At 30.9% G+C, this 25,745-nt stretch overlaps 1 protein-coding gene across 1 annotated transcript in view; it reads left to right on the forward strand.

Moving 5' to 3' along the window:
• Positions 1 to 3,279: 3,279 nt before the first annotated feature.
• LOC106689319 (sortilin-related receptor) overlaps positions 3,280 to 25,745 on the forward strand; it is a gene marked incomplete at its 5' end in the record, with an annotated part of 39,072 nt that continues 16,606 nt past the window's right edge. The window contains 20 exon segments of the mRNA XM_014434238.2: positions 3,280 to 3,647; positions 3,825 to 4,076; positions 4,164 to 4,316; positions 6,023 to 6,142; positions 7,119 to 7,271; positions 7,922 to 8,178; positions 9,860 to 9,932; positions 10,648 to 10,791; positions 11,045 to 11,224; positions 11,312 to 11,585; positions 12,658 to 12,859; positions 13,088 to 13,291; positions 14,794 to 14,974; positions 16,742 to 16,977; positions 18,457 to 18,682; positions 19,817 to 19,969; positions 21,946 to 22,141; positions 23,142 to 23,248; positions 23,698 to 23,821; positions 25,074 to 25,220. Of these exon segments, the coding sequence (XP_014289724.1) occupies positions 3,447 to 3,647; positions 3,825 to 4,076; positions 4,164 to 4,316; positions 6,023 to 6,142; positions 7,119 to 7,271; positions 7,922 to 8,178; positions 9,860 to 9,932; positions 10,648 to 10,791; positions 11,045 to 11,224; positions 11,312 to 11,585; positions 12,658 to 12,859; positions 13,088 to 13,291; positions 14,794 to 14,974; positions 16,742 to 16,977; positions 18,457 to 18,682; positions 19,817 to 19,969; positions 21,946 to 22,141; positions 23,142 to 23,248; positions 23,698 to 23,821; positions 25,074 to 25,220 (3,583 nt within the window).

Raw genomic sequence — 25,745 nt, forward strand, 5'->3', positions numbered from 1 at the left:
AAATATAACAAAACACTTCCTGATTAATAATTTAAACTTTATGTCTCTGTTTAGTTATTTTTATTAATTACCTGTTCCATTAGAGGTTTTCACAACCAACAAGGAGATTTATGCTGTTTTATTAAAATGGTCATTTTATTACATAAAAGGACGTTTTTTGTTTTTAGCTGAAAACCGCAAAATTTAATAGTTAATTTAAAAACATTATATCTTAATTTTTAGTTTGAAAGTAGGTAACAAATTAAAATACAAATTTTAAGGTATGATAGTAAAATGGTATTTTATGGGTGAAAGTAAAAAATCTTCACTGATAATGACCTGAAATCAAATTCTAACAATCAAATAATTTTTAAAACAAATAGGATTCAAAATATAAAATAATACAAAATTCTTCTTTAACTTACTCAGAAGTTCTATAAATTACTTTTTTTTATGTTTTAATATATTAATGAATCCAGAGATTAATCTAAAAAAAAAAAATAGTTCTAATAAATTATTATTTTAATTTCTTGAAGTTATTTATGAGAGTGGATGAAGCCGCGACGGAGAGGGTTGGATCGCTAGTCAATAATAAATATCAATTTACAAAGATTTATGATTGACAAGTGCAGTTTACTAAAACTAAATGTAGTGACTAAATATAATTTGGCCTCTGATGAATTAGATGCTAGATGTAGTATGATCTGACCTTGTCGAGAGCAAATAGTTTCACCTTAAAAGTTATATTATTACTTAAATAAATCAGTCTACCACTTCCATTATACTGTTTACTGTTTGTGTAATAATAGCAAAAGAAAATTTTACTGACACTACATTGAAACATAAAACGTTTCGATTTGAATAGCAAAATAATTTAAACATGTATTTTTTTATGTTAATGTTGCAGTGAAACCTTGATGGGCATCTACACAACACTGTGCTATCTCATATGATGGTACATCTACACCGGACAAGAAATCGCTTTTGTAATATTGATCTGTTGTCGGGTCCATACCCAGCCAGCGAGGCGCCCGCATTCTCTTCAGTTGCCAAGGTCGTCAGCAGGGCGTCCTTAGGGAAGCTGAACGAGATCATTCTATAAATCATTCCCCCTCAACCCGACAGGGCTCACCCATTGCGACCAATTAGCAATGGCATACCTCAACCTGAAGTGTCCTCCCATCCTCATGCAGCTTCTTCAATACTTCCCAATACAGAATGAGATGTGAACTCACCTTAACAATCAGGCACCGCAAGCCGCCCACTCTGATGAAAGGCAGACCGCCGTTCTCACTCTACAAGCTGGAGCTCACCAATATGCGATTGCCCCTCTGCAGGCAGCTTCCTCAGAATTCTGCTCGGGTTCTCCTTTCCCCGCTCTTCAACCACTTTGTCCGCTTTTGTATCTGTCTCCGCTCCTTGTGTCCATCTCTCTTCCCAATCTTCTTTACTGTATGTCATATATAAAGCATGGGGGCACCTGGTATCTGCTCTAATACCTATTTCCCTTTGTAAGCATATGATAAAAGTATAAATGTGGGATTAGAAGACGACATGAATCAGTCTAAAAGTTGATATTGCATACGTTATTTCTCGTCCCTCTTTCCTTTTTTTTTATTTATTTTTACGCGTTACGAACCATAATTGGTACCCGGGGCCTTTGGATACATAAGAAGAAGGTACGAACCCGAGAACCATTTTCTTTCGTCTGTAAATCTTTTTTATAATTATTTTTCTCTTTCATTTCTTTCCCTTCATGGAAAACATGACGAGTCACGGATTGCCCACGAACGATGAGGGCATGAATCATGCTGAGGACCTCAACCCTCTAGAGATAGAAAAAACGATATTGTCGATGTTGATATTGCTATCGACAGACTTAAAAGAAGCAAGGCACCAGAAATAGACTACCTATCATCGAAGCTGTTCAAAGATCGTGGAGAACCTCTAATGGTCAAGCTATTAGAATTAATCCAAAAAATATGAGAGGAGAAAAAGATATCAGAGATCTGGGACACAGGTCAAATCTACCCTATCCTAAAGAAGATATGAGTCCGACAATTACAGATGCATAGCACTTCTTCCGGTGGCCTACAAGATAATGACCAATATCCTGCTAAATCGGTATTGAGAGTACATAATTGACGAACACCAAGCAGGGTCCAAGAGAGGAAAGAGCTCGCTAGACCAGATCTTCGTCCTAAAACAGATACCCGAAAACGGTGGAATGTAGATCAGGATGTGCTCGCTTTATTTGTCGATTTCAAAGCAGCTTATGACACCATAAACAGAAACTTTAGGGAATCCTCAAGAAGTTCGTAACTCACAATAGCCCGAATGATCCTAAATGTAAAGTCCTGATAAGAGGAGATGTATCTGAAGCCTTTGAAGTCAAAACAGGTCTGAGACAAGAAGATGGACTCAGCAATGCTGTTTAACTTAACCCTTGAAAAAGTGATTCAATGAACATCACGCGAAAATAGTGGGATGCACTTCGGAATGAGACATAAAATCCTAGCGTAAGTGGAAGACATTGCAGTCCTAATAACCAAGATGACGTGGTAAGACTCGCAAAAACAGTAATACGAGAAGAGGCTTTTAAGTAAATGAAGATAAAACAAAATATTTTTTTATTTTTTTATTTGTTGACCTAAATTCAATTGCGTAAAATGAGTTAAAGTTATAGGATATATTTATTTCGAAAATGCCTAATAAACAGACATAAAACTATTGAATTTTATTGGAGAAGAAAATTAAGCTTTCCCTAGTTTCAGCCCTAATCAGTCAGCACTTCAGACACAGCCATTCGTTTGCGTTAATGGTTATATCAATTGTAGTCATTTTCTCACTAAGAAACTTCAAGTAACACATACTTATACATTTTCCCAACAGAAATAAAATCTCAAGAATTATAATCCTGACTCTTTCAAAAGGAAAATAGTTTGGAAAGAATAATAAAAAAACAAAACAGTAAATAGGACCCAATAAGTTCCATTAAAGTATTAAAACAAAACATTATTTTTTGTTTATAATTTCAATCCAATTAAATTATAAAATTGCTATATATAGCGATTAATTTTATTTCAAATACAAGGAGAATTATAAAATAAATTTTTCAGGGATAGTTGCAATGCCAGTACATCATTAAAGTTACCTATACTTCGAAAATTAATATCGCAATTACACAAAGAGCTTCCTTTACTTTCGAAGTATCTTCTAAAGACAGCAGCACACCTTGCGGTTTGAAGAGGTACTACACGTTCTTATCTTGTGATGTAACTCAAGCAACTAATCAACAAGGTTAGTGTCTCTCAGTTCTCTGTCAAATCAGCTGAATGTTTGCTGACTCACGTTAGGTCTTTCTGTTGCTACTGGCGTGTTTAATTTCAACCACCGGTTCGATTTAACCGATTGAAATTATTTTCTAATGATCTTTTACGCAAAGTATTCTTTTCCAGCTTGAAAATATGTATGAAAAATGGCCATTAATTTTTGCATTTATCATCAGTGCTAGTCATTGTATTACTTTAAGTGTTGATGAATCCCTTCGAACAAAAGACAGTTATTTTGTGATTAACCAATTGGAGGAGACTGGAATTAAGGAGACAATTGATCAACATGTTATTCAAAAACGAAGTGCAAATCCAACTTCTAACATTACTGTGAATGTATGTTATTACTTTATTAAATTTTCACATATTGTAGAGTCCGTGGTATTTTTTATCTTTCTGCTGTTCATTTCTTCATAACAAGAGTAGTTCTATATTATTTTAGTTAATTGGAGTTATCTAAGTTAATGATGAGGTATTCACATTATAATGACCCTAATGTTTGGTATTTTTTAGCCTACTGATTTAAAGGATAATCATCAGCAGCTTTTAGTTCATTGGCCCGGTAATGATTCCAATGTATTTATCTGTCTTGCCCGAAATATTGACTCTATAGTTCCTACTAAGAAACCTACCCCTTCTGCTGTTTATGTGTCTTATGACTATGGGGTGAATTTCAAAAATCTTACTGATTCATTTGCCCTAGACTCCAATGGATCATATGCTTCAGTAGAAAAATTTTATAATCATCCAAGGAATCAACATTATGTAAGTGAATTTATATTAATTTATTTAATTTCAATGTATTTCTTTACATTTCTAAATTTTAACAAATCTGTATTGCTATGTTAATAGATGGTTTTCTTAGACAAGTATAACCAGATGTTTTTCGTTACAAAAAATTATGGAACACATATTACCAAAGTTAAGCCATCATTTCAACCCATGGAAATCTTATTTTACCCAGAAGATCCTTTTATTTTTCTTGCATATGATGTGAATAAAACAGTAAGTTCTTAAAATTTCTTGATTCTTAGTTTGATGATTTATTATTTCTTGACCTGTCAAACTAATGTATATGTTTTGTCGATTTAGTGTAGTTTTATAATTTGTTATATTTCCTTTGTAGGATTTAATCTTATCTATATTCAGGGCAACGGGATTGAGATTCCATTCTGTTGATTAAAATTAGGTTTTATAAAGTTTAAACTTAGTTCATAAGGTTGATTTAAATTAAGTTTCATAATCAATATTACTGAACCAAATTTCCTAAATATATTATAGTATTTATTATTAGTAAAGCAGCTTTCTAGTTAATTTTTCATCGAAGTATGAATCCATGAATTATGCAATAACTGAATCCCTAATCTGAAGGTTTAGGCTGATAAATTTGTGATGTTCTGATTCCCAAGTTATAAATTTTTAAAATTAATTTAAAGAAGTATATAATTTATATACTTGTTTAAATTATATATATACACACACATACATGCACGTATTACTCCTGTATTACATGTTTAAATTTTTATTGAGATATAATAATTATTAATTCTTGTGTGTTAGTTGTCAGAAAATTATAACATTGCTGTTAAGATCTTTGAAGTTGAGAATACGAAGTTAAATACGAATCCAAACAACTAAGTTATCATTAAATGATGACATTTTATTATCTTAATAAATAACCTTATAAAGAATTTAACCATTCAATCCATTTTTGAAAACAAATTTATTTGCACACATAGGTTTCTTATTCCCTCATATGTGAATGTGCATTGTATTATTGATGACGTTTTAACTCTATTGTTGGAATTATTATTTACTTTAAAGCTTTGTGTGCTTTCTGATATTGCCTTTTTTTACCTCTTTGTGTTCTTTTAAGGAAATTGATTCACTGTAGCATATAATCTTTGCTTCCATTTAAAAAAAAAAAAAAAATCAAGAAATTTCTCTTAAAGTTACTTTTGATTATTCTTTGAAAAATATATTTTCAGACTTCTCAGTTTCATTGTCAATCCCTCTCAGCAGACAATAAAAAACTTTTTAATTTGTATGTATTGAGTTACAGATTCTTACAATGCAATAGTTAAGCTTAAAAGGCTACAATTTCTATATTAATTAATTGCACTTTTCTTTAATTTATAAAGAGTCTTTTTCAATGTAATTAATTTTTTTGTTGGTAACTGAACTTCTTTCATATATTGTTTATTAGTTAAACTAATATATCAATATGTTAAATTTTGAAATAATAATTTTTCTAATCAATCCAGTTATAAAACTTCATCGAGAATATTTTCACATCTTGATAAAACTCCCTGGTTCTTGCCAATTTCCTTGTTTTTCATAAAAATTGAAATGTAAATGTTTTGGTGTTTTAGTTTAACTAATACTAAGTATACGAAATATTTGTAGGTTTCAGAAAATTAAATTAGATAGAAAATAAATTACCATGAAATTGAAAATGGATCCAATTTATATTCCAGAACTGACAAGAACTACTTATAGTGTTATGTCTTATCAAGATTTGAAGAAGAATCTAGAGATTGAATGTTATATTACAATAAATTCGGAAATCTGGTCTGAAAATGGGAATGATATCCTGAAACATTAACATTTTGATGTATTAGTTCAACAAATAGAAAAATATGAAAGCATTATTAATTGACTTGCTAAAATTATATAATTTAAAAAAATAAAATTTATAACACTTATTGCAGCTATGGATAACTCGTGATTTTGGAGGTTCCTTTTCTGTGGTTCAAGAGTTTGTAAAATCTTACTCTTGGGCTGGGCGATGGACTGGAACTTGGGCTGACACCCCTACTAGATCTTTACTTGTGAGTAGCCACATGAATATTTTCTGTTTTGATATACTACTTTAGATCTTTCTTGGCTAATATTATAAATGTAAAATGCTGTTTTTAAAAAATAAATTTCAACCTTTCTCAATTTAAAAATCTAATAACTTGAAAACATTGAATATGAACATATCACTTAATAATAAGTGTTCTTTATATTACTGCTAAAAGAATAAGAACTATTTACTGAGAGTAATAATTGATAAATTCCTTAGTTTACATATTTTTATAGAATTCAAGTAAAAAAGTTTGTTTACATCACTCTCTCAAAAATACCTATTGTGAATCATGTCCTTCATGTAATGATAGATGCATTTAGCCGTAATACTTCACCAAAATAGTTGCAAATCAATGTCCCAACATTAAATGTAAAACCCTCAGTATAATTACTTACTTATTATGGCACAATTAAATAAGTTACTCAAACTTATTAGTGTTTCATTTTGACCGCACCCCTAACCATCTTCTCCTCGTACAAGTAATTGTATTTGCGCTTGAAATTCCTTGATGAACTACTGTTATTGTAATTATGGTTCTCCCTATGACTATTACAAGCAGAGCCAAACTAATTGTGTTGATAAAAACTACCAATTACATTCTTTTGTAATTGTTATTCTTTCCCTAAAATTCCTAAATTCCGTAATTTTTATACGATTACTAGTAATTGTAATTGTTATTACATAAAATAAAATCTGTTTGACCATGACTTCAAAATATGAAAATGATATCCAGTTTAAGATTGTGTGCTGGCTGGAATGCAGATTTATTAACATATTCTGGATTTAACATTGTACTAAACTTCTTATCAGAGTTAGAAGATCATTTCTGTTTACATACCTTTGGAGGCTTCACTTTTCTTCATTTGAAAAAATGCCATCTTAATGTTCTACCTACCATAAGCAATAAATTCTGTTTTAACATGAAATGTATTTATACATAATGTTATGATTTTCAGGTACAACGAATTGAACCTTCAGGTAATACAACACTTCTTGCCCTAGGTGACTTAGTGACTAGTAATCAGCCTAGTTTAACTGTAAAGATGAATAACATTGAGCAGTTTACTTTAAATGGAGATTTTATATTTGTTACCAGAAGATTATCTCCAGTAAGTAATGTTATTGTTTAATTAAATTTACATCTACTGTAGGGCTAAAATACTAAACTTTTTTTTCTGAACCAATTAAATCTAGTTACATTAAATTAACTTTTTAATATAATAATTCTATGGTCAGTTGGCAAAATGTTATAAGTCACTTTTACTTCTCCTCAAGATTGTATATTTTGAAGTGCCAGTATGGGATTCTATGGATTTGACTTGCATGTGACACTTTTTCACCATTGTTGTCTCAAGAGTAACAAAGGAGACTAAAATGTTAAAAGTCCTTCTTTTAGCAAAACATTTTGCTAGTGGACCACAGAATTAATTTTTATTATTAACAATATTATTAATAGTCTAATACCTTTATGACTTTATGTGTTGAGCTGTTTTTAACACGTTATAATTGTGCTAAATTAATTGATTCCTCTATGTTATTTTCTAGATTTTAATAATTCATTTTTAAATAAAGTTTTATGCTCATGTTTATGTAATTTTTGCTTTATATTATTTTATGGTCTTTCTTTAGATTCTATCATGATTGGTATATATATATACACTTATAATGCATTTACCTGTATATATAAAAGTTTATATTTGTAACTTTAAATATTTATTTATTAATTTATTTGATAAATATGTTTTTTTAATTCTTTTAGACTGATAATGACCTCTATATATCCTATCGTGGTGGTGATTTCTTTCAAGCAATATTCAACTCAGGGCTTGAAAAAGGAAATTTTCATGTAACTGATGTTAGTGATGTGCGGGTTATGGTCGCTGTGGCCCATAGCGAAACTCTCTGTAATTTATATATATCTGAGGTAGTAACAGGGAGCAACTATACCTTTAGGATATCATTGGAGAGATTATTCTGTTTTTTCCCTCATAAAATGTGGACAGAGTCATGGCTTAGGTATGGTTAAATTTAGTACATTACATCAAACAATTATATTAGTACTATATACTTTAATATTTATTTAATTAATTAATAGTTAATAAAAAAAATTGTAGTTATTTTCTAATGAAAATAATTCATTAATTAGTTCCGAATATGTCTATAATGGGCAAAAACTTCATAAATTACCAGTTATATTTTGCTCATTAAGTCTTTTTATTGGTGCAATGAATTTATAATTTATATAATGAGTATCATACTTTATAGGTTCACCCCTTCCCCCCTAACCTCAATAATTTTCAGACCAGATTTTTGTACAATTGAAAAATTCAAAATGTGTAAAATGTTGTAGTGAAAATCTAAAATGTGTAAAATTATGTATAAACATCTGAATCCTCCCAAAATCAACTTATGTAATTCATTATACATAAATCATATTTAACCTTGTTTGAAACAAAATAAATTTGCTTCATATTTACCAAATTTTTGTAAACATAATGTAAATTTGATTTTAAATCAAAATCAAAGCTCAACTTGTGATTCTGAGAAACCAATAATTACTGTTTTTTAATAAACACAATTTAAACTTAAGAACTAAATTGTATTAAAGTGAATCTCAACTTGTTATTTCCAAAAACAGAAAGATTTTGATTGTCTCCATTTCCACAGTTCGAGGCAACTACTGGGCTGAGATAAGAATATTCAGCTCATATCATGAACCATTTAACCATTCATCTAAATAATAATTTTAGTTTATTATTAATTTCCATTCATTATTTATTCAATATTTCCTTGAGTCAGAGGTGAATTTAAAAAACTGGAATTTTGTGCAGAAAACCCTAAATAATTTGAAAATTTGGGTTGACCCCAAAACATGCAATCTCGGACAAACAGTGTGAAACTAGTATCAGTATAGCATCCTTTTTGTGATTCAAAAAATTTTTTTTTTTAGGTTAGGCTGAATTTTAAGCTAGGGAACAAAAGATGCAATTGCATGAAAGCCAGTTCTCTAGTTGTATTAGTGAGACTTAGTTTATCTTTGGAGGCCATTGTTGATTGTCTAAACTTTCTCCATTTCTTCTGTTAAATGGAATGTTGTACATTTTTTTTCTATGGATTCTGAAAGTAAATCAAACTTTAAGACAAATTCATATTGGGCACTTATTTGACTGCTCATATCCTGAAGCCATAAATTTCCAAAAACCGTTTACAGTCCTTCCCTGTATATGCTGATTTACATTGATTTGTAAAATCCAAAAATCCTGTTAAAAAAAAAAATTGTTCCATAATTCAATTCCTCATAAAACAATTGTTTTATGTTTTTTGCCCTTCATACCTTCAGGACTCATTAGATAAAAATAGTGTATAATATGAATTCATTTTAAAATCTAATTTACTATGACAATCCATAAAAAAATCTTTAAAAAAAAAAATCATTTCTTAAAAATTCCAGAGCTAGGTGTGTTGGAGAAGAATGGGAGAAAGTTAGAAAACTACAGTATTCTCAAAATATAGATTAAATGCCATTGTTATGACTCAGCAAAAATCAAATAAAAATTCCTAGAATTGTAGATGTCAGATGTAAAGAACATGTATAGTGGGACACCCTCTTTATGCATTCATTTATAAAATATAAATATAGTTTTTAAGTAGATGTGTGCCTTAAAATGAAACTAATTATTATTATTGATAATTTTAGTGATGTTGCCGAAGAAACATTTGCTGATCTTCACAAAGTACAAGGTATTAGGGGAGTTTATCTTGCCTCACAGGTGAGTACATTTATTTAATGTTTCTAAAATTATCAATTGCTTAATTGCTAAATACGAAACTCTTATTACGTCAATCCTTAATTTACCTAGTTATTCTCATCTGCCCATTCTCGGGATCTACATTCATCCTTATATGTTAAATTGTTCTTTTCACATCTTTCTTAACCTTTTCTCAAATTAAAATTGTTATTCTAATTTATATAGTCAAAACTAATTCATTTAGTTTCCAAAGGGAGAGGATTTAAAATGGGGACAAGGATATTATTATTACTATGACATTAGTAGCCGAAAAATAGGACAATCCTAATTTTGGAAATAGTTAAGAAAGATGTAATAAGTTCACTGTATCTATAATTTAAATGAAACATTGACCATTTAAATTGAAGATTGAAGTAATAATAAGGGTCTATGTACTTAATAATAGAGGTTATACAAATGAAAAAAATTGTGCTCTCGAAGTAATTTGAAATTGTAGTACAGTAAACCCTAGTTACTATATACTCCAATACAACAAACTTCCCATTATAATGAACCAAAATGAAATCTCTTAGAAAAATACATTGATTTTGCTATGATTTAATTTGTTCATTTTCTGTATTTTTAATATGGTATGAATGGTTCCTTAATTCATTATTGCCCTTAAATGTGGCAGATTGTTGCAACATGACAATAAAAAGTAGTTAATCATTTTATAAAATAATTAAATCTATTCTAGGTTACTCCATTAGCAAAAAGTGATAACATCAATCCTGAACATCTGCGAACTCTTATTACATTTGATTGGGGTGCTGAATGGAGAACTATTATACCTCCAACTGTTGATGAAACTGGTCGTCCGTTTCCAAATTGTAGTCCTGTGGTAAGTTGACCATTTTTATCATAAGATTCATCTCTAGGTTTTTGAAGCGTACATAAAAAACAATAAAAAACTTTATTTAAGCAATAATAACACTGAGAAGTTAAAATTTCAATTTTTATCTTAATATTACTACCAATGTCTGATATTTTCTTTATTTTATTTTCAATCTTTTAAAATTATCTCTACTGTTTATCCTGTTAATTGTATACTTTCTATATTTAGAACTTATCCTAGTTTCCATCCTATTTTTTAGAACTGCACTCTCCATTTAACTCAAAAATTCATGACTTTATATCCATTTACAAGAACTGTTCCAATTCTAAGTTCAGCTTCAGCACCAGGGTTAATCATAGCGACTGGAGTTTTAGGATCATCACTCAAGGGTCATCCTGGAGTATTTGTTAGTAGGGATGCTGGACTAACTTGGAATAAAGTTAGTAATTATTATTTTAAATTATTCTCAATATTTATTTCTTAAGTCATTGCTGTATTTATTCTATGCATATTGTTTTTATGTTAGGTTCTAAGAGAAAATTATATCTATAATTTCGGTGATCATGGTGGAATCATGGCTGCTGTCAAATATTTCAAATCAACCGGAGAGACAGAAGAACTTTTATATTCTACTGATGAGGGAGAAAAATGGTCTAGTTTGAAATTTGTCAATGAAACTATTCGTGTTTACAATCTTATGACTGAACCAGGAGAAAATACTACATGGTTTACTGTATTTGGCTCTAAAATTGACAAACATGGATGGATGATTATTAATATTGATTTGAAGAATGTATTCTGTAAGTGCTGTTATTTGTTTCTTTACTTTCTAATGGTTTTCTTTGAATTCTCTAAACTGTTTCTTCTCTCTCCTCTCGATTTTGTAAATGTATGAATGCTTCTTAGCCAACCTTTTATAATTCTAATCAAGAGAAAAGGTTTGTATCAGTTTTGGATTCATAAAAAAAAAAAAAAAAAAAATCTGAACAGCTTTTTTTTCCTGGAACTTTTTGAAAGCAAATTATTTGTTTACCTCTGGCATTGGGTGCTGGCATTGATACAGTCAGTTTTTTAGTACTACTGTGCAGTATCAGACAAATCACAATATCTTATAACTCACATTCATTTGTTCAAAAAGTTCCAAACCTCTACTTTATGCAAGACTCGTTCATAGCTAAAAGTTCGGCAATTCAGTCATCTGTAGGCGGTACCTTGACATGTAAGATCAATATCGGGCCTCATTACCATATACTTATGAAATTAATAATGAATAAATTATGTATATCTTTATTTTACGGTGCAATTTTCAAAGGATCTATCCATTTTAGAGCCCCCTCTTCCCTGCTATTATCTACCAAAAATAATGGCATTTTTATATACACATTGGAACAGCAATTAAATTTTGTACAAAAAAAAAAAAAAAAAAACGACCGGGACAGTATTTGCAAAAATATGATAGTGTATTGAAATTTGTACTCTTGTTTTAAATGTTATTGGCACAGTTTCCAGAGGAAACCAGTTTACTTTTGGTTTTTTAATGTTTCAAATTAATCATAATCTATAATTCTCCTAGAACATTGTAGATGCTTGTTTGAAGGATAATTAAATTGTCAAAAATGTAAAAAAAAACAAAAAAAAAAACAATAAATTCTTTATTGAACCAATATTAGTATAGATAAAGGAAGGAACTATTGTATTGGTCTTAGCAAATAAAGTGATAAGGAAAGTCGTGCAAATGGACATATCAGATATTTTTGTTTGTACTGGTTTCTTTTTTTAAAATCCATATAAACACTATTATTGCCCAAATGCTATATTCTATTAAAATTTGTCCTAATTTCTTTATTATGACTTCTATAATTTTATTTTCAGCTTATAACTGTACAAAAGAAGATTATAAAATGTGGATTCCCTCTAGTGGCTCAAAACCTAGACAAATTAAAATGTCATGTGTAATGGGATTGGAAGAAACATTTGAACGTAGAAATAGGCATTCCAATTGTTTTAATGGGAAGAACTATGATAGACCAATTCTAAAACAGCCTTGTACATGTGATATAGAAGACTTTGAGTGGTAATTATCTAGATATGTATTTATACAATTAATATTTATCTTAGTAACATTTTTTCCTATTATGCATATTTAAAAGCTTAAATATACTATCAGTGAACAAACTTAGTTTTTTAAATTAAAATGTTAGGAAACTCTTTTAAAATGAAAAAGATAAACATTATTTTTTTAAGTTAAAGTGCTAAAAAAATATTTTCATTTGTATTTATGTGATTCTGTATATCTGTTTAGTGATTTTGGATTTCTACGTCATGTAAATTCTGCTGGTTGTATTCGAAACAAATCCACTATATATGATCCTTACAAAGTCCCTGATTCGTGCAGACCTGGATCTTTTTATAATAGAACTAAAGGTTACAGGAAGATTGATGGGGATGCTTGTGTTAATGGATTAGACTGGCAGTACCTTCCTGAAAAGATTCCTTGTCCATTCAAGTAAGTAAAACTGATTATTTATATTGTGATTAATTCCACAAGTTCTCTAATATATTTTCTTTATTTTCCGGGCTTATTCCCAGGGTGAGTTGTCCCTTGTTAGCTAACGACGGGTACCACCCATCCAGTAGGGTTATTTAGCCATTAGATAATGTACACTTTATTGCTTACCACTGTCGGGGTTAGTCTAGTCTTAGGCGGTTCTCCAGCCTATTTATTTCTCTAGTTGCTGAGATGAAGTGGACGGACTAGAGCTCTGGAGAGACTGGATCAACTACACTGGTTGCCGAAATAAAGCGGACGGACCAGTGTAGCTGCTAAGGATCAGGTTACAATCTTAGTTCCCGAGATGAAGCGGACGGACAAAGTTTGCTGGAGTGAAGGAGAGCAGATCGTATAGAAGCAGAGCACCCATCATCATGGGTGCGCGTACTAAAAAGCAACTCTTTTAAGAATACGATTGGCAATAAACCTTTATATCTCAAGTTGAGTGTACGCCACGAGAGCTATGATTAGACCTGGGTTAGGCTTGATTAGCTGATCAGCCCAGTGACAATTGAAGGGCTCATGTGATCAGTTATTATTGAGAGTTCACACTTCCACTCTACTTGAGATAGTTCGGTAGACTCTTATTGCTCAATCTTTTTTATTGTATATTACATATAAACATATATACATTTGTACAAGATACAATATTTTTATAATGATAAGATTATATACATTTGGCTTAGCTTCTGAGACGCTTGTAGTGCTGAGCCCTGGCGGGTTGCAGAGGCACTCCGTGCTCGCTTCCTGCTACAGGACTCCCCCCCTTAATGAGGGAGTCATAGAAACTTAGATAAGGAATGTTTTACCGCCTATACCGGTGTCTCAGAGAAGTGGACTGCTGGCTTGACGGATTGGCCTGATCTCGTCCGATAGTGTTCCTCTTCTCTCTTCTCTGTGGACTGGGGTGATTTTTTTTAAATCGACTGTGGTCTGACGTCTGTATTGTCCTCGCTGGACATATATGCTGGCTTTAGGCGGTCCACTGAAATATTTGCTGTTCGCTCTGGGAGCTGAATTAAATAATATTTCTCCTTTCTTTCCTGTACCTTGTGTGGTCCTGAGTATGGTGATGTTAGTGGTCTCCTGATATGATCTTTTCTCACGAAAACGTGCGTACTCTTCTGTAATTCCTCATAGACGAAGATCTTCCTGGGCAACTCCCGTGACTGGGCTGGGCTACACACTATTATTATTTATTTCTCACCCTGCCCTGCCTGTTATGCAGTACAGGTTTTGTGGATGTCAGGTGGATTTCATCTGAAGCCCATGGTCGTAATACATTTTTAAGAGTTCCATAAATTGGGCCTATTTCTCAATAATTTATTGTCAGAGATGCCAATCACCGCAACAAATACAGTCTATTCATTATTAACATAGTGATAAATACACGAGCATACAACATTTTTTAAATTGAAAAATAATTAACTAACAAGGAATGAATTGTTATGTTTCAGTGAAACTTCTAATTTCTTAATTCTGGCATTGAAGAAGCAGATATTGAGATTTAATCTTGCTGATTCTAAACCCATTCCAGAAGAACTCCCTGTACAGGATTTAGAAAATGTGATAGCAATTGATTTTGACATGAAAAATAATTGTCTTTTCTATGGTGACTTACAGAAAGATGTGATTGTGGTAAGCTACCTTTTGATTAGTTCCAGTGGTGAATATTTTTATTTATTTTTTTTATCTGCATATGGATTGTGTTTCTGTCTTACAAATTTTTCTTTAAAAATGAAAAATAAAATATTCATAATTTATTAATCTTTATTGATATAAAATAGTTGTGTAGATACAATTTATAGATTATTGTCTGACAGGGTGCCTAATATTGAATCTGTCTGCAATGGTAAACCTAAAATTGATTGTTTTTAGTTGTTAAAAATACCAGTTTTTACTATTTATATTTATTGCATACCTTGAAAATGAGACAAAGAAAACTATAACAAGAGAGATATAATGTTTTGCTATTAAAAACATTTAATTGATATAAAAACAGACAACTTTAAACATTTTAGGAACATGTCACCTAAGGATTTTCAATTTATGTTGAATAGTGTTAGGGCTATGATTGAGAGACAAGATGTATTTAGAAAAGCCATATATGCTGAATAATGCCTTGCCACTGGCTGATTTTGGTAGCACCCCTAAAGGGTAAAACACTAAATAATGATAAAAAGTAAATGAAACAGGTAAATAATATGTCTGTTTAAAGGAGGAAATTGATAGAAAGGAGAGGGGAGTAGTTGGCTCATATTGTTAGGCCTTACCTGACTGCAATGCCCATACACACTGAGCACACACTCACTTTGATGTAACAACTACCATCGGATCAGGCTGAGGCATGCATATCATTTTAGCTCGGCCCTACACTCATCACATTTTCAAAATTGCATAAGTGAATATGCGGTCTCAGACTGGAAACATATCATATTTGTGCATGGCTTGGAAAAATACCACAAATTTCCTACTACTATTTCTTTAGAATTACTTACCTACTAGATTAGACATTAACAAAAGTGACAATGTTTGATGATCTCAACTCTTGTCACGGTCTTACAGCTTGGTTTATATTGAGTACTGTACATATGTAAACCAGTTCATTATCACATTTAACTATGTTGAAGTATTCCAATCCTAAAATAGGTGCTATTATTTTTTCAAACAAATCTAGATCGTCAATATAATTTTTGTTGTTCCATTGTAGTAAAGATAAATTTTGTTTGAGGGGTTGATTAGAGATTAATATATAAATGAACTACTACTATGCTTTCTCTTTTTTTCTGAACTGTTCATCAAGGGTCTCCTGATCTCAGTGTAGACCCATGACAGATATAACAGTATTAATAATCCCTCTCCTTAATTGTGAGAATTGTTAGGCTGCACTGGGCAGAGCATGTGGTAAGGATGGGAACTGATGAAATCCCAAATAAACTTCTCAATGAGCATCTACATGGAACACAGCCGAGGAGCCGCCCAAAGCTTTGATGGTTGGATTGTGCTAAAGAGGATTCAAGGACCCTGCTTGGAGTAAGGAATTGGAGAGCAGATGCACTTAATAGACTAAACTGGTGGAAGCTGCTTGAGGAGGCCAGGACCCATTAATGGGTTGTCGCGCTGATTGATGATAATGAATAATTCCTCTCCACTACCAGACTGGAACCCAAGCCTAGAAGATAGGAGCATATAGCCGTACTAAGCTGCCCCACTTCTCCAACAAATCATTGAAAATTGATAATAATTATTTAATTAGGTAATTGGGTATCAGTTACTGAAGGGTTTTATTGTATGTGGTTTGTACTTTTTTATTTTGTAACATTTAAATTTATGAATTGTACACAACCCACCCAACTATTTTGTTTTTTAATTTTGTTATTTTAACTCTATATTTTTTCTTAACAGAGGCAATGTTTATCTGGAAAGAATCCTCCAGAGATCCTCATAAAAAGTGGTCTCATCTCAGTAGAAGGAATAGCTTATGATTGGATATCCCATTTGTTATACTTTGTCGATAGTGGCTTAGTCAAAATTGAAGCAGTTAGGACTGATATAGAATTTGCAAATAGAATGAGAAAAACAGTCTTAAATAATACCGTTCTAGATAAACCCAGAGGAATCACCTTGCATCCGATGGCTGGGTAAGTTTTTCTAATTAAAAACATTGTTTTGTGTCTCCTTCTACAAACACATAATCTCATATTATTAGTAGAGTATTTTTATGTAATATTTGATTAAAATATCTTGATTTTACTCCAAATTCAAATTTATAATGATGTATTTATAGTTGATCGTGGATTCAATGTGAGAAGATGCTCGAGGAGTATAGTCATTAGAAACACTTATTACTAAAATATTCTTATTTGTGTTGATTTCTACTGACTCTACTCCTTGACCATCTTCTTCACACATTGAATCTACAATCAACTATAAATATATCATTATTGTCATAAGATTTATACTCAATTATTGAACTCTTTTATGTAGTTCAAAATTGCCATATTTAAGATTTGATTAAATTATGATGTTAATGACTAAGATTGGTCTATGAATGTTTGCTCAACATTCAAATAATACTCTCAAGTGGGTATTTCAAAATTTAAAAAAAGAAATTGGAGCCTGGTAGTACATTTCCATTTTTGTCTCAGAAAACCGTGTAAGTGGTGCTAATAAATGTTACTGTGTCCAGTGCTCCTCTAAAGAAGAATTAAGAGAGTGATGTACAGGGGATGAAGTTTTGTATTATCTTTTGACCCTGCAAAAAGTTGCCAACCAGACATCAAGGAGAGAGGATGGCAGCAAGTCAAAACCATGTTCAGTATTTTTATTCATGGTAACGAGTGGTAACCTATATTTTAGGTAGCAATACAAAGAGAATTTTCTTCAGGATAATGCACCATTGTGCTGCAAAACTAGTCAAGGAAATAATTGAGGCTTTTCTTTTGGATATATTTATGTATGAGGCTTATGCACCAGACTTCACACCAGGTGATTAATACTTATTTGTATTGATGGAACTAGCAGTGCTGAGGAGTGTTTCACATCGTATGAAAATAGCTTGATGACTTGTCTGCTTCAAAATAAAAACAACTATTTTGGTGTAGCATCCACCTATTGTCAGAGAGATGGAGCAAAATGTATAGCTAGAGAAAGGCAATACTTTCGATAGAGTATTGTTATTCAGATTTATACAATAAAAGTGTTATCTATTCAAAAATTCTGATTTCCTATTTACATAGCCAATAGATGGTTTAATGTTTGTTAAACCAAGGAGGTGAAGGTACAGGTTGCTGTCTGCTTGGTTTTTCTAAACTTTAAAAAACAGTGTTAACTATTTATTAAAACCTTACATTTTGACCAACATTTTAGGTCTTGATGTATTAAGTTTTTATAGAATGTTTACTCATGTTATGTAAATTTTTACTAATCTTTTAACTTTGTTCGAGTCTTTTTCTAGTCTTTTAAGTGTTTTCTACTGTGAATAAATTATGAATTGAGTATCTTCTCTTACATTTAAAACTTTTTTTTGTGTGTGTTAAGAGATTTTAATTTTAAATTAACTTTTATATATATTTTTTTTTTTAGTTGTCATATTTAATTGATATAACTGCTATTTGTAGGTACTTGTTCTGGACTGATTGGTCACCTGAAAAACCATTAGTCGGGAGGGCCAACCTCGATGGCTCTCATGTGAAACAACTTTTTACTGCACCTCAGGTCTTTTGGCCAAATGGTATTGCAGTTGACCACATTGCAGAACAAATCTATTGGGTGGATGCCAAGCTGGATTACATTGCTGCTGCTGATCTACATGGCCGTAATTTTAGAAAAATAGTTGAGAAAGTGGTAATTAATATGTTAATCAATTTTCCTTTTTGTGCTTAAAGTTCATAAAGATAAATCACTTAGTATAGTCATTTAATGTTCAAAAAATAATCCTCATTCTAACAGGAGAAAAATATTTTTAAATTGCAAATTTAAAAATCTCTCTACAGCACATACTCCCTGTAGACATGTGTCTCCTTGTTTACAAAGTTCAATTAACGCAAGAACTGAAGCCTAGTGACCATGCACAGTGAAAAGAGTTCGTTGATAACTCAGTTCTTTCTACCTAAATTGGATGATATTGACGTGGATGACATGTGGTTTCAACAAGATGGTGCCACATGTCATACACCCCATGAAACAATGCAATTACTACATGAGACATTTCCTGACATCCTCTTCAGTAAAAGTCCAGTTATAACAATTCTCATCCTGTCAAACTAAACCAGAAAAGGACAAATAGATGAAAGTTTTATTTTTTTCAAGTTTGGTATAAACATTTTTTGGGTCACTGAATACAAATCTGAGGTTTTCTTTTTGGTTAGGTTAAGAAACTATTATTACTATATTTCTGTGTTTTAACGGTTTTTATAATAATGATCAAAAAGTTATGACCATTGTCATAGCAATCATGGAAACATGAAAATTTTTATTTTCTCCTTTATTGCATATAAAATTATTTTATATTTATTCATTGTTTATTATTGCAGAAAATAAAACATGGTAAATTATTTAATATAGACAAAATTAGAAATACTTAAGAGGAAGCTTTATTGGAAAATCCTCATTTAAGTCCAGTTGGACTATTTCAAAGAGGATAAGATCTAGCTGATATTAAAGACCACTTTTGAAATATCATTGGCCAGCAGAAAATTCATGTTTCAATAGGGTCAATTTGTACCTTTTAAATGTGAGGAAGGAATAGTGATTACTATCTATCAAAAAATGGACAGCAGAAAAATATTGTATATTTGTACAAAGTTACAAATAAAAAAGTTTGTAATAAAAATAAGATTGTTAAATCATTAACAATCAACAAATATTTTTAAAAAAGTTTAAACCATAACATATTTTAAAATGGCTTTGCAAAACTATTATTATTAGCTATTATTTATTTTCAATTGTTTCACTTGAATTATTTTTTTTTTTTTACAGAAGCAATTGTCTCATCCATTCTCCGTGGCAGTTTTCAAGGACCTGATGTACTGGGATGATTGGGAACAGAAAAGAATATTTGTCGCAGATAAAGATCATGGTGTAGGAATTCAAATTGTTTCAGATGAACTTGATGGTCTAATGGATCTTAAAGTAAGTAAATTTGAGATTGTTTTAATAATTTTATACTTATTTTACTTTGAAAGGAATATGGTCCGGGTGCGGTCAAAAAAAACTCAAATAGTAGAATTATACTATTTTATTGAGCCAGGCTCAATAAAATAGTATACAGGCTCAATAAAATAGTATACAGGCTCAATAAAATAGTATACTACTATTTGAGTTTTTTTGACCGCACCCGGACCATATTCCTTTCATCTTTACACACGGTCAATCAATAATCTTTCATTATTTTACTTTAATTGTAACTATCTATTAAGAATCCTTTGTTTAGGCTGTGTGCGTGTTAGTATATATAGTCCTATGAAAGTCTTTGAGAAAAGCTGGTTTTAAAAAAATTTAAATAAGCAGAAGAAAAAAAATCAAGATTATTATAAAATTTATGTCCTAAAAATTAATATCTAGATATTTTTATTCCTGAAAATTAATATCATCTATTGGTACTCAGTAATCTACTTTTAATATTGAAAATTAAAGAGACTATGGAAAGATTTTTCCCATTCTTCTTTTAGTTTTCTCCACAGGTCTTCTCGAGTTCTAACAGAAGAATGGAAAAAACAGGTCTCCTATTAAACATTGGCAATAGTATACTCTGGTGACCACCAGATTAACTACACAAAAATCATTACTAGCAACCACAGATGAATTAATATGGAACTATAACTATACTAACGACTGACAAGCTAAGGAGCCATTTGACCCTATTCTCTTCAAGATCTGTTTTTGAAAACTACAGTTTGCAACCTGGAAGATGACTATTTTTCATATTAAAAGAGTGACATGGAATTCCAGTATTGAGAGATGGTAATGATAGAATAAAAGTATCCAAGGTCCCATTAGGTACATGTCTACACCGATGAGTCTGTGGACAGAGTCCTAGGAGTGACTGGCTCTCGGTATTCAGAGTGTTTTGAAGGGAAAGCAGATCTATCAGCTGGGAAAACTAACTTTGACGCTTAAATAAAAGCAATTGATCTGGCAGCGGGAAATATCTCAGCCCTAAATGATCTGATGCAAAAAAGTTATATTCTTTGTTGACTCGCAAGCTGTGATCTCAGTAATTTGTAGCCCTGAAACAGCAACTTGCAACAATATAGCAAGCTCCAAAAACATTAATAGTAACCTTATTTGTAAGAGATACTTGGTTGAGTTACAGTGGGTACTAAGCCATTGCAGAATTGCAGGCAATGAAGAATCTGATTGACTTGTAAAAGAAGCATGCATGCTTCCCTCCGAGTCAGAGTCCATCATCCTCCCCAATTAAAGGCTGATCTAGAAATAAAAATCTGGGAATGTATAAAATCATTAAGAAAAAGCCAGTCTGAAGGAAAAGAAATAGAAAGGAAAAAGTACTGCCAATGAATTCAATAAGAAAAGATTTTGTTGCTAATTTTAGACTACTTAGTGGACATGATTACCTTCAAGCCCATCTACACAGAATTGGAATTAACCCACCCCAAAGTACCCACTTTGTACTGAAGACATGCCTATGGACATAGACATCTTGCATTGCCTTGGTATTAGTAAATACACAGTTTGTGATGTCAATGACTACCAGGAGGAATAGACAATTGTTCCACCTAATCCAGCATAAGAAAACATGAAGTTTAGATTTTTCAGTGCTTAAAACTTTCTTCCAGTTCTGTTCATTCTATTATTTTTTTTTTAAATAAGAGTAAGCTTCTAAAATTAAATAAAGGGCACAAAAATTGGACTGAAGAGAAAGGCATACTTTATATTAATTTTTAATTTAAAATTAATATAATTTTTTTAACACAAAAATATTCTGGGAATATTTTAACTAAATACAGTATTTGTTTTGTAATAATTGTGATTCGTTTAAACTATTTCAATTGAAGTTCTAGTTTTACCTTAATTTGACAATGTTTTGTTGCTAAGTTTAATTATATTGTATTTTGTTTTTAATTATCAAACCAATTATGTTTCAGATTTATGCTCACAGTGTCCAAGAAGGAACCAACGTATGCACAAACAGTTCTTCTGTTTGTTCTCATTTATGTTTTGCACAACCTGATAATAAACCTGCTGTATGCACTTGTCCTGACAACATGACTATTATTGCTGGAGAATGCATGTGCCTTGATGGTTCCAGGCCTTTTGCTAATTATACCTGCCCTAAAAGTAGTGAGTTTTTATTTAATTGAAATAAGAGTTCTCTTAAAATCAATAATTTTGATAACAACTATTGTCTTTTAACAAGTATTGGATCTGGCGTTGTCTTATTAGAAAAATATTTTTCCACTTATAATATCGCATAAGAAAAATTAATTTAACTGTTCACATATTAAAGTTAAGTTCATATATTAAAAATTGAAATTAATGTAATATTAAACTTGGATATGGGTTGTGTTCTATCTTCTTCATATGTGTTCAGAATCATGCACTATCGCCTTATCTCTTTTCTTACACATGCCTGTTAGATGATTGAATATTGTTGGTATTACCTGCCACAAAATATTTTTATGAATGGAATATGGTCCGGGTGCGGTAAAAAAAAACTCAAATAGTAGATAATTATACTATTTTATTGAGCCAACGTTTCACCCCACGTTGCAGGGCTTCGTCAGGGCTGTTTTGACGGCAGTCAAAAAACAAAGCTAATTGATGGCAGTCAAAAAACAAAGTCAGTTTTTTGACTGCCATCAAAACAGCCCTGACGAAGCCCTGCAACTTGGGGCGAAACGTTGGTTCAATAAAATAGTATAATTATCCACTATTTGAGTTTTTTTTTTACCGCACCCGGACCATATTCCATTAATCTATACACACGGTCAATCAATAATCTTCCAAAATATTTTTATCCTAATTCTTCCCATCTTCACTTTCTTTTCAAAGACCAAAATAAATGCTAGAACACAATAAGGATTCAAAATTCAATTTTTCTTTATCAATTCACAGTATTCAAAAAAAATTCTTTCTGCATTACTTTTGATGGAGTAGCCAACAATGTAATATATTTTGTTCATTTAATCATTCAAGGAATTATATTGCTTAACTAAGTCTGTGTTTAATTGAAAATAAGATAGACTAACATAATGTGATCAATTTTCTTTCTTTTTTTTTTTTTAATACTAATGATTTATGAAATATTTTTCTTGTTTTTTGTATATTTATTTATTTTTAGACAAAAATTGTTCAGCTGATCAGTTCACCTGTGCAAACAATTATAGCTGTATTCCTCTGTCATGGAAATGTAATGGAATTAATGAATGTGGTGACTATTCTGATGAGGTAATTTTATTTTAGATTTTTTATTAACATGATTATTTTTTAATAAATTAATATTACCATATTTTAAAGATACTATAATAATAATAATTACTGTCTGCATGGTGTACAGTAAATATTTGATCACCAAAGGAATTCCAAGCAAGAAGGAATGGTGTGTTGGAGATGAATGCTAGCACACCCTCCTGTTGTGGAATCACTTGTTTATCATCTAATTGCTTAGCTATATCTTCTATTTTTACATAACAATATCACTGACTTTGAAGTATACTCAACAACTCAGTTAAATATGAGTCCTATTTCCTTTATTTGATTTATCTTTTGATAAAATCTAGTTATATTTAGAGAATTATTTTGTGTTTTTAAAAATAACATATATTTTAAGTTATAATATTCTAATTAGGTTTTTTGTTATTATTTTATTTTATTATTATTATTTTTTTTGTGTATAGGCTGATTGTGAAGGTAATTGTGATAAGAAGCATATGCAGTGTAAAAGTGGACGATGTATTCCTCTCTATTGGGTATGCGATAAAGAGAAGGATTGCCCTGATGGTGATGATGAGTGGAATTGCAGTAATAATTGTTTATTTTTCTTTATGTTAAATTTTTATTTTTGTTTAAGATAATCCTAAAGAATAATTTATAGTAAATGTGTAATATTTTTCCTAGAAGTTGCATGTTATGTTATTAAAACTTCAATCATACTGAACTCTGTCTACTATCAGATCTGCTATACTGGGGAGAGAGTTAGGCAGAAACGTGAAACTACAAATTTTTAAGTTGGTGTACTTTTCTGTATCCTTTATTGCAGATATTGCTAGATATTATCAAACAGGGAAGTAGAGCGACAGCTGCAGAAATGAGGTTTCTCAGAAGTGGGGAAAACAATAAGGGATCGCTTCTGTAATGAAAGAATCAGGGAAGAACTTGGAGTTCTCTTGATGAACGAGATCTTTGTAACTCTTAAATTAACCATGTAAGGCCCACTAGGCCAATATGGTATTAAATAAATAAATAAAAACAGATCTTTGATACTTGCAAACTGAAATGATTTGGCTATGTTGTCCAGATGAAGGATTATCGTGATCCACTAAAAACTATGGACTATGTCCCTGATGAAACAAGACCTTAAACCAAGGATGTCTTAGCTGGATTACCTCAACTCTTTGTGCATGAAGAGACACAAAAATCTTTACCAAGTCAGAAACAAGGCAAGAAACCATGAACAGGGGTAGTCCTGGTTGGATGCTCCCCTGTGCTAATAAAGAACTACACGGTGACACAACAGAAAAAGAAGCATATTGAATTCTTAAAGCTACTAGCAAACACAGCCTTATCAGTGGTCGTGTGCATCTAATTAACTGATTAATATTTGACATTTTTGAGAGAAAACAAAAGGACCAATCACTTTAAAGAAAAAAGTGTCTTTATTTTTATGGCTTTATACAAAGTTTTTTTTACAAAGGCAAAAGTATATTTTAAACTATTTAAAAACTTAAATACTTAAACTAGTAAAAGGATATTTCTATCTTAAGGTTTTCACTGAAACCTAATGTTCATTAGACAACATATACCAGGTTTGTAATTATGAAAATGGACTATGCATTATGATACATGAAAGTCAAGCCCTAATTACATAATGGAAAATAAAAAAATTAAATATTTTTAGTTGCCTGACTAAAGAAATACAATTGTTATGATGAATAATCCAATCTTATCTATTTTACTAATAATATGATAATATATAAATTTTCATTATTGGAATTCCTTGTAAGCCACAACCTTTATACATTAATTGTTAATTCAAATTGTATATAATTTTTAGCTAAAACAGCTTGTACTAAAGATCAGTTCGAATGTAAGAATGGCCAATGTATTAGTGAAAGATGGCATTGTGATGGAGAAAATGATTGTAAAGACCATTCTGATGAAGAAGGTTGTCCTGTGACTCCAGCCACCAGAAATTGTACAGGTTTGTATTTGTTATCCAATTTTAGAATCACATTGCTAGTTTAATTGAATTTTTTAAAAAATAATTCCAGGTTCATGTTATTAAATTTTAAAAAAATGTAGCTTCCAAGAAATCTAATCTATTCAGATAAACTCCAATAGCAATCAATGCTTTAGGTCAAAAGCTTTTTTCAACCCTTAGAATAGAAATTTTTATCCTTAGCATGTTTTAAGTCCAAATCATTTATATCTTTAGCTCTCTGGTTTTTTAAGAAGAAGTATAGGGTGGATGTTATTTATATGTACAACCCAGGGTCGTACCTCAAAAATTCATTGCTCTGGATTCGACCAAGTATTTATGAAAATTATTTATTTTTACTTTGGCTCCTATTGTCTCCTAACAAAGTTATATTTTCTTACAAATAGGTTGTATTCTTCATTATAGATTCTTAAAATTGTGATAAAGGTTGATAAATATATGATGAAATTCTGTTAAAGTAAAGAAATTTGAATTTTTACTAGGAAAAAATTGATTTTCTCGGAAAAC

The sequence above is a fragment of the Halyomorpha halys genome, unplaced genomic scaffold (assembly GCF_000696795.3).
Source record: "Halyomorpha halys isolate HHAL.00 unplaced genomic scaffold, Hhal_1.1 Scaffold1329.1, whole genome shotgun sequence".
Taxonomy (NCBI): Eukaryota; Metazoa; Arthropoda; class Insecta; order Hemiptera; family Pentatomidae; genus Halyomorpha; species Halyomorpha halys.